We start from the raw sequence: 10,670 nt of genomic DNA on the forward strand, positions 1-10,670 counted from the left end.
TTTTTTCTGTCACGGTTTGCTTGTGCATGCAGGGATTTGACTGATGTTACCCATTTTTTTTTCCAAGATTTACAATATTATATTATTTCAAATATTTATATAAAAATAGACAGCATACAAAAGTAGAAGAAATTATTTAAAAAGAGTAAAAATAAATAAATATTAAAATAGAATATATAAACCCATAAGTAATTATTTAATCTTTTTATATCATCAAATTCTTTATTAAATATTTTTTATACATAATATAACATTTAAATATAATTATGTAAATAAATTATTTATTTAAATATAATAATAATTATATTATTTTTTTAATACTTAAAAAAATTTCATGCTAGTCTGAATCTATTTAAACATAAAGACCAGATGCCGAAAAGACGAAGCAATCAGAATTCAACAGATTAACCAAAACAAAGCCCAGTAGAGAAAAGAATGAAGGCCCACCATTGTTATTCTTGGTGTCCAATCTTTGTTCTGCTTTTTCAATTATTATTGCTTATATTTTTTATTATAATTTAAAATACAGAATTTACAGCAAAATATTGTTTCATTTTCACACACTATCCATTTAATTAATTAAAATAATTTTCTTAATAATGTTGTGTTTTTTTATATCTTTATAGTTATAATTGACCATCTTAAATGTCTATCTCTTATAATCTGTTGTTACTTTTATTAATAATGTATTTTCAGTCTTTTTTTCTTAAAAAAATAGTTATAGTTTAATTAATAATGTAAATTTGAAACATAATTTACATAGTAAAAAAGTCACAGATATTGTGATGCATTTTCATTGCGTTATTTTAAATTGTATAAATCCGAAACTGAGAACATTTCAATTGAAGGAAAGCTCAAATTTGTACACACTGATTCTTCTAACCTAAAACTTTTTCCTAGGACTTCAGAATGGATGTCAATACTCATGTTAATTATATATATGGCTCTTATGAAGACTATTTTAATATATAATAATATACCATTAAATAATAATAATAATATAAAATTATTTTGATATGTTTCAATCAATATCAATCTTAAAAGGGGATGAGTTAGAGAGGAAGAATAAAAGAAAAAAAATTAAGTTTAGAAAGCAATAAAAGTAATACAAAATTAAGGATGAATTGGAAGGTTATTTAAAAAAAAATATATTTCTAAATTAAGGAGATATATTTAATGAATATAATTGCAATTAAATTTGTTTTAAAAAAAAAAATATGCTTTAAGAAGGATCCTATGTCAGAAAATATTGTTTTTATAAATAAAAAAATAACTGTTAGAAAGGATTGAGACTTCAGAATTTGAATGAAAGGTAACCATGAATGTGATTGGTGAATCTTCATCACAAGAAACTTGTTTCCACCAAAAACCTTCAGGTACTCTTTGTTGCCCAACCGAACACCTATACATCAGTTTTGACCACCCACATATTCCAATTTCAATTCTTTTTTCCATTTTTACCATAATCTTCTTATGTCATTTCCTAATTCTGAGAGACTTCATCAGTGCATGCAAGATATCAAATAATAGTTATAACATACTCACTAGTATGCTTTAGTCTTTAGTGAGGAATTTTCCTAACACTTTCCTTTCCTCTGACAGTACTGTTCTTCAACAATGTCAGACAGGACCGTTGTTTCCCCAAGATTCTTTATGTTTTGTGTCGTGGTTATTGCTACGTTGCTTCTGGTTCTATATTCCTCTTTCCTCTTCCACCTGAGCTACCATTCATTCATTCCCAGATCATTCTTGGAGCTTGTTCTTGTCAACAATGCATCACTTGATTCCAAACCCAGTTTCAAGAGGGAACAAATTACGCTCCCTCCCTTAAATTCTCAAGGTCTAAAAGTTCAACCACAAAGGTGTCAACTTTGTAATTCAAACCAGAAATCAAATTCTCCAGCACAGATGGGGAAGATGGCGTGTGACACAAACCTTGCTCTCTTAAAGGTGTTCATGTATGACTTACCTCCAGAGTTTCACTTTGGGTTATTGGATTGGAAGGGGAACGCGAACCAAACATGGCCTGATGTGAATAATCCAAAACAGGTCCCTTCATATCCAGGTGGGCTTAACTTACAGCATAGTGTGGAGTACTGGCTCACTCTTGATCTTTTGTCATCAAACATTGCAAAAGTTTTTAGGCCTTGTTGTGCTATTAGAGTGCAGAATGCAAGTCAAGCAAATGTGGTTTTTGTGCCATTTTTCTCATCTTTGAGTTACAACCAACATTCCAAAATTCATGGTAAGGAAAAAGTTAGTATTAACAAAATGCTGCAAGAGAGATTGGTGCAGTTTCTAATGGGGCGGGAAGAATGGAAACGTTCTGGAGGGAGGGATCACGTGATTGTGGCCCACCATCCTAACAGTATGGTTCATGCAAGAAGAAAGTTGTGTTCTTCCATACTCGTGCTTGCAGATTTTGGTAGATACCCTTCTAAAATAGCAAATATTCAGAAGGATATAATAGCTCCATACAGGCATCTAGTAAACACTACACCAAGAGCTCAATCAGCTTCATATGAGGAACGTTCTACACTTCTATATTTCCAGGGGACAATATATAGGAAAGCTGTGAGTTTCTCCTACTCTAAAATTATCTATTCAATGCTTTATTGTGAAAAAAAAAAAGTTTTAGCATTGACTGTATAGATTTTCTCCATGTTAGATGGTAGTTTATGAGCTGATTTGGAAAAGGCCATGCACTTTGGTCCGTCAGTTATTTGTTTTTTCATTAAAATTAATAGAAAAGCAATTAGGAAACGAATAGCAGGGTTACTGAGTTAAATCAAATCCAGTGATGCTACTGTGAATATCGTTAAACATTCCCATTCATTTAGAAATTCCAGGCACAGGTAGGATCAAGAGGCTGCTTGTGTTGTTAAAATATCAAAACTCATCTGCTACGTTAAGCTTTTCTCAGACTCGTGGTAGCAAGTAATGATGTGATTTATACTAACTTTCATCATATTATAAATATTCTTGTAACTGATATAAATCTAGCAGATGAGTGTTTATTTATTGTAATGCATTTGATTATCATGGTGAAACTCTTTAGGGAGGAGCTGTTCGCCATGAACTATATTACCTCCTCAAAGATGAGAAAGATGTGCATTTTACGTTTGGAAGCATAAGAAGAAATGGGATTCAGCAGGCAAGCAAAGGCATGGCCTTATCCAAATTTTGCCTAAACATTGCTGGAGATACCCCATCCTCTAATCGCCTCTTTGACGCCATTGTGAGCCACTGTGTACCTGTGATCATCAGTGATAAAATTGAGCTACCATTTGAAGATGTTTTGGACTACTCAGAATTTAGCTTATTTGTCCGTGCCTCGGATGCTGTGAGGAAAGGCTACCTGCTGAATCTTCTTCGTTCAATCAAGCCAGAGAAATGGACCAAGATGTGGGAAAGGTTAAAGAATATCACACAACACTTCGAGTATCAATATCCAAGCCAGCCTAGAGATGCAGTGAATATGATTTGGGAGGAAGTTGCACATAAGATACCTTCCCTACAGTTAAATTTGCACAGGAAAAATAGATACCAGAGATCTTAGCTTCTTGTCAAGACACTGAAATGTCAATCAAGGACCTAGGAATAGGAGACTGAAGGATTTAGTTTTACTTATTTTCAACTAACAAGCTTAGCTCCCTCCCTTGTCACAAATTTTCAGGGAATCATTTTTTTATGTTCTTGATGATGGTTGTTTTTCTTTTAAATTTCATGAGATAATCGAAGCGAGATACCCGTATAAGGTACCATGCTTTTTCTTCCTTTAGATTTTGTAAGATGATTCAGAAACAATGATCTAACTGTCGTCGAAGTACCACAGCAAAAAGAAGCAAGTTTTAACTTCATTCACAGGTACTTTTTTTTCCCGAGTAGAACCGATACAAGATCATATTGACTAGCATCGTATTATACCCCGTGGCTTTTGTATTGTTTATGGATTGGTGTGCAAGAAATTTAAATGGCAAAGGTTAATTTTCAAATGGGAACTTCATTTTATTTATTTGGTGCAAGTATGTAATATGGATAGGTGAGCAATAGAATAATTAACACTGTCTCCAAATTAGGATAATTTCTCATGTACTTTGAAAATAATCAACATAACAACTAAATGTTTTAATTGATTTTGCATATAATGATGTGTCTTAAATAAGTGGAAGAAAAAAAAAAAGGATAAACATGAGTAGAATGTAAGAAAACATATATATATATATATATATATATATATATATATATATATATATATATATATATATATATATATATATATATTGTTCTTCACAAGGGGGCAAAAATAAAGATGCACTATATTCAGTATTTGAGGACTAACAAGATCATTAGCTATCCAGCTATTGGTCAGTTCCTATGATTGCTCTACTCTAATAGAAACAAAGCTGGCTCAGAGATTTGTTGAGCATTTCAGCTGTGATGCAGACACAAGGTAGAACTGAGAACAAATATAAAAAGAAAACGCAGTAAACAAACGAACCTTTGAAGAAACGGTTAAGAACGCAAAGAAGATTGTTTTGTGTTGTGATTTGTAAAGATAGATAGCTAAGAACAGAGGTGAAGCAGGTCAAGTTCTGTTGTGAATTGGGTCTGGTCCTTTTCTAACTGTTCTTTTGTTGGAGTGATTAGGATCAAAGGTGATGGAAGGGGCAGGTGCCAACTCCATCTTTGATTGCAAATTCTCTACAGCATAAACAGCCTTCAAGACACGAAAATTTGTAACAAATGGCAAAAGTCCGTCATCCCATCTGAGAGCAAGATGTTTGCTTGTGAAGGCAGAGAGCTTAAATGGTTGAGAAGCTAAAATCCCAACACAAAGGAAAAGAAAGAAGGGTCTGAAAGTGAAAAGAGTCATGTATTTGATGTTAGTGATTGTTGTGTGAGAGTTGGAAGAGTAAAAGCATAAAGCATGAGAAGGGTGGAAGGAAGTTTTAGATTGAAGTATGGTAATGGAAGGTAATATATAAGGATGTTTAAGAAGACACTGACAGATTTTGAATGAAAGTTAAATGGACAATAGCCTTGGGAAGCCAAGAATCTTTTCCTTCAGTTTCCCTACATCCCTATCATTTGCCATTCTCTTTTTTACCAACACTCTACTTTATCCATCTCTCCATCAAAACAAAACATTTCTTCTACAATCAAAACCTATCATAACTTTAACATTCTTTTTTTTTTTTATTATAAAATTTAAAATACTCAACCTTAAATTCTAAAAGTAAAACATTGAGAAAGTTTAACAATTTTAGACAATAACACACAAACCTTTTAATTTTAATGATACGTTTTTCTCTTCTTAATGATAGAAATACTACAGAACGAGATGACGGTCATAACATAATCTAAAGACTAACTACTTATATTCGATCATTTTTCTTAGATGTAATTATTCACGTAGATATCTGAAGACGAATGTACGAGAATTTTAGCTATTCGTTTCTGTTGATTTCTGCTTATTGTAGAGTGAGTGAGAGTGCGAAATTGAAGAATGGGTGAGGTTTTATAATCCTTCGAAATTTTGAAACGAACCTACTACCATTACTATATTTATTTGAGAAAATAATAGCTTAAACTGTGTAATTCGATTCCACTAACCTTTATTTGCTGCCAGGAGTTCACATTGCAGTTGGAATCGATTTCTGTCAAACTTTATTTGATTCCAAGCCATACTGAAAAGACATAATATAATGTTCGGTTCCAGCGAGCTGTATTCCGTTTCATAAGAAGTGTATTCGATTGCACCATCCCTTCCATTGCTTCATATTCAATTCCATCCATCATCAGTATATTCAGTTCTAAGATCAGTGTATTGAGTTTAGTGTTTAGGATTTAACATTTATTGGGTTTCATCCTTATATTCACAAAATATTATATTTTAAAAATAATGATTTCACTTTATTTAAATACATTTTTTTCATTTTAAAAATTACTTTTTATTTTTTTATCCTTATAATAATTTTTACAATTATATATATTATTAATAATTATCATTTTATATTATTTTTACTATTAAGGGTATTTTGATAATCTTTCATTTTTATCAATTAAATAATCTTTTTTATCTATCAGATCAAATATTACATTAATTTTTATAAATTTTGTTTTCAAATATACTCTCACTCGTCTCTAAATCTTTTAAAAAACAATAATGAACTTACTCTCAAATCTTTTTAAATTCATCCACTTTCTCTTGTCTAAATTCATTCTTCAAAATACCACATATTTATTATTAAGAATTTGTAGATCAAGTTAATCTAAATTTACTTAGTTCATTAAAGTATTCTCATATAATATCATTTGTAGTCAAGTAATGATTTTTTATTTCATTTATTCAAATGACCTTAAATTAGGAATCATCTGAATTGGAGAAATGATTTATATTTGGTTTGTTTATCATGTTAAGAGAAGAGAATTAGAGCATGATATGAGCACTTGAAATAGAAGTTTGAAGAAGTTTAGTGAGTGATCTAGAATGGTAATGCAACATAGACAAGAAAGACATTAAAAGTAGAGCATTTTGGGAACCATTCCAAAAAAAAAAAAACATAAACCAATAACTGTCTTTTGTGTTTCCACCACTCTCTTTATGCTAACTATCTTTAGAATTCCAAGCTCTTCTCTCCATGCAAAGTTATATTGCAGCCTAATAGAATATTCCTTTATGCTTTTCTCACCAAAACCCTCCATTCATATAAAACCTTTGTTAACTTCCAAATTTGACCAATCTTCTTTTATTTTTCTCCAAAATCTCTTCCAATCAATACCCTTCTTTTTTTTTCTATTTATATTATACAAGTTTATGCTTCCAATAAACAGGATAATTCACATGTTTCACGAACCTCAGAAGAAAAAAAGAATAATAGAATCTTGTTCTAAGAATATGGTCAATTACTTAGATACTCTTGTTGACCCACCACTTTAGAGCTATGTATAAAAGTAAAAGTAGTATCTGATTACATTCTTTAAGGAAAAGAGAAAGAGAAATAAATGAATTTTTGCTTTACAAAATAATCCTTCACCTTCGTAAGTAACAGCTTTTCAGTTCCATCACTGCTAATATAATTGGCATACACCTTATGCTTATCCATGTTTAATCTTTTCATAGTTCATTATACTGTAGTTTATTTAAAGTGCTGAAGAGAATAGGCTGTAATCACCACTTCTATTTTAAGAAACCATTTTGAAAACCAGACATGGAGCTTTCTGCATATCGACTGAAACTTGTAAGTCTTGGCCACAATGCAAAGACACGTGGTCCCTAAGGACTAAATGCACTGACCCAAATTAAGTAAACAACCAGAAACGAAAGCATAGAGTAGGCAAAAGCAAACTCAAATTGGTAAGGAAAAACAACCTATTAATGTTCTATAAATCTGTCAATAGTGGTCCCTGTCCCCGTTGTTGTCTCCTATTACTACAACATTTGATCAACAAAAGGATAAAGATCTTTGGCAGTGCTCGGTTTGTACTAATTCTTGGATATATACATATATCTTAAATGTTAAGGAATTGGTAAATACTGCTCCACATAAAAGAAGATAGACCTTCTTCTGGGGCAGATGTCGATTGCCTAGCGGACATGAGTGAACGGTCTTAAAGTATGACAGAGGAATAGAGTAGAATTGCAGCCTAGGGACTTGTTTCAAAGAATCAGACACTCCAAAAGGGTACCAGATGAAGCATACTTGTAAAACATGAAAAACTAACAGAAAAAATAAATTCGACAGAAGCTACTGCTACAAAGATACTTTGAACTTGGAAGCACTCGTTATGAAGAATTGAGAACTTTGCTATGATTCAAGATTTAAATAATTTTCTTAAAAGATGGTAAATGGAAAGTGTCAGAGTATGTTCGCAGTAGACAAAAGACATGGGAGGAGTGTAAAATGATACTCGCATTTTGCATAGCAATCGAGCCAAGTTTGACATGATTATAAACAAACTTATTATAGAAGCTTCTATACCACACAACAAATCAATAAAAGATGTTAACATTATTATGTCTTCCAAGAACTTTTTACCGTGAATCATATTTTACGAATATCAAGAGGTATTATCAGTCTTAAGTTGTGGATTAAAGCAGCAGAGATAGAATTTTACAGGAATAAATTTTGGGTAGAAATATGAAAAAAAAAAAAGAGGGTGAATATAATAAGTTATTTTTTTTGTTGAATGGCAGAGGACCAAATTTAAACAACTTTTGGCCCAGAAAACAACAGTGAGGCCCATTTAGTTGGCCTGTGAACATAGAAAAATTAGGTCATTCCTCCCGCTCCCAGTTTTGCCTTTAATGAACTTTTTAAACTAACAAGACCAACACCCACTTTCGCACACCATGGCGGAACCCACCGCACCGGAACCGGGAGTTGTCGACCCCCTCGCCACTGACGCCGCCGTAGATATGGCTGTCGAGAGTTCTGAACACGCTGTCGTTGACTCAGCATCGAATGGTGAGCCTAACCAGAAGCGGAGTAGAGAGAACCACGATGACGAAATAGACGGTGTTTCGAAGAAGCAGAAGGTGGAGCCGGAAGAGAAAAGTGAACATTTGAACGGAGAGGATGAAGAAGAGAAGAAACCCTCGGGTCCCGTGAAATTGGGTTTCATAAGTTTCGCCTCTTCCGTGGAAATGTTCGATTACTTCAACAATCTCCTTCATACTTGGCCTCCTTATCTCAATCTTAACCAGGTAATCTGACATTCGTGACACAATTCGCTATTTTATGTTCACTATTTTTCTTGGATAAAAAAAAAATCGAATTTTTAATTTTCCAGTAACTACTGCATTTCCAACATACTGTGCTCTTTTACTTTGTCTTATATGGGTTTTGATGGATATGACTCAATATAATTTGAGTGAGCGCTCTGTACCTTGCTTTCTACGAAAGATAACTTCAAATGGCAAATATATTTGGATTGAATTGGATCGTGCTGCATTGTTAAATACAATAACTAATCCATTTATAATTTATTCAAGTTGTCCAAACCATTAGATATTTATCCTAATACCTTTTAATGAAAAGGTTGGATGTTTATATATGAAATATCTTTATGTTAAGAAGGATGTGTGGTCACACAAAAAGTTACAATACCAAGTGATCGCGCGCAAAGAAATCCAGTGACACCGATTGTCAAAAAAGATGAACAAAATTAAATTAGGTTATGTTGGACATTTACAAAGAAATATATTGGATGATATTTAGCTATGTGAAAAGGGAGAAAGAGATTACGCAAGACATTCTTTATTCAGATTTGATTTTAAAGCTTTTGTTCTGTTTATTTATCGTGTTTGGCTGCTTGGAGTCAAACATGATAAATAGTTTCAGAAATGCACTGAAACAGTTATTTTTAAACAATGCATGGCCATTTCAAGATTGAACTGCATGCAAATGCATTGTCAGCAGCAATGTGTAAATTTCAAATCAGCTCAGTCTTAGAATGTTTCTTGATAAGCAGTGAAACAACCTGAATACGAGTTGAATAAACCTTGGTTTTTTTGTTTTTTGGCAGTATGAACATACAATGTTACTGGAATTGCTCAAGAACGGCCATCCAGAGCCCAATGAAAAGATTGGTGGGGGAATCCGAGTTTTCCAGGTCCGCAACCATCCTAGGTGGAAAAGTAGGTGCTTCTTCCTCATAAGGGATGATGAATCTGTTGATGATTTTAGCTTCCGCAAATGTGTAAATCATATTCTTCCTTTGCCAGTAGAGATGCAAGTGAAACCTGATGCAAACAGGGCATTAGGAGGAGGAGCAAAAAATCACAGAGGAAAGAGTGGTGGTGGTGGCCATGGGAAAAAGGGTGGATCGAGACATTGAGTGCAATGTGAATGCGCTGGTCTTTGTTGTATTTTAGGATCTAAATGTTCTTTGTATCCTTGACCAGCTTATTTCATGATTCCTACAGTAACTTATAGGAAAAGACAAGGAAAGAAGGAAATAAAATGAAAATCCTTGTTCATTAGGGACTTAAGATATTTGTCCCTTGATATTCTAAATGTTGTCCTGTATATCTTGGATGAGCCCATTTGACTTCTTGATTATATGTTATACATATTCATTAAATAAAAAAATGTAATTCGATCTTTTTATGTATGTTTTACTCATTTAATTACTATTTTTCGAAGTCAATGGTAACACCATGTATATTTTAAAAAATCATGTTATTTGATAAAGAAATAAAATAATGATTTTACATAAATACACCATTTTATTAAATTTTGTTTTTTTATGTATATTTTACATTACCATACTACGAAAAGTTTCACTCTTGTTTTTAACATTTTTTTTCCTTCACCACCTACACTATTTATCATTATAAATGTAAAACATAAAAGAGATACATACGATTTGACTAGTTTGCACTATCTCGTAATATTTCGTAAAGGGGCAAATCAAAAAGAATAACACGTGTATTTCTTAAACATATAAAAAATATTTAATATTTTTCATCAAATAATCATTAAAAAAAAGAAAAATATCGTATAATATTTTTAAAAGTTATTTATAAGATTTATATGAGTGAATAAAATAACAGTAATAAATTTATTCGTTCGACCCTATAAAGTTGAACTCCTCTCTCTCAAATAATACTTTTTTAAGATTTTTATCAGTTAACTATGCCAGTTTTTTTTTTTATGCTAATC

General features: G+C 32.1%; 2 protein-coding genes across 3 annotated transcripts; both read left to right on the top strand.

Moving 5' to 3' along the window:
- The first annotated feature begins 1,909 nt into the window (after window positions 1-1,909).
- LOC106766410 (probable arabinosyltransferase ARAD1) lies at window positions 1,910-4,088 on the top strand. Its single transcript, XM_014651137.2, has 2 exons — window positions 1,910-2,574; window positions 3,059-4,088. Exons 1-2 carry the CDS (start codon window positions 1,918-1,920, stop codon window positions 3,557-3,559), a joined length of 1,158 nt encoding a protein of 385 aa, XP_014506623.2. The 5' UTR covers window positions 1,910-1,917; the 3' UTR covers window positions 3,560-4,088.
- Window positions 4,089-8,279: 4,191 nt separating this feature from the next.
- LOC106767416 (protein EMBRYO DEFECTIVE 514) lies at window positions 8,280-10,114 on the top strand. Of its 2 annotated transcripts, XM_014652301.2 has the most exons (3): window positions 8,280-8,710; window positions 9,532-9,643; window positions 9,731-10,114. In XM_014652301.2, exons 1-3 carry the CDS (start codon window positions 8,357-8,359, stop codon window positions 9,841-9,843), a joined length of 579 nt encoding a protein of 192 aa, XP_014507787.1. In that variant the 5' UTR covers window positions 8,280-8,356; the 3' UTR covers window positions 9,844-10,114. The 2 variants fall into 2 exon arrangements, with proteins under 2 accessions (XP_014507787.1, XP_014507786.1); XM_014652300.2 differs by having other exon boundaries at window positions 8,281-8,710; window positions 9,532-10,114.
- The last annotated feature ends 556 nt before the right edge of the window (window positions 10,115-10,670 follow it).

The sequence above is a fragment of the Vigna radiata genome, chromosome 7 (genome assembly GCF_000741045.1).
Source record: "Vigna radiata var. radiata cultivar VC1973A chromosome 7, Vradiata_ver6, whole genome shotgun sequence".
Lineage (NCBI taxonomy): Eukaryota > Viridiplantae > Streptophyta > Magnoliopsida > Fabales > Fabaceae > Vigna > Vigna radiata.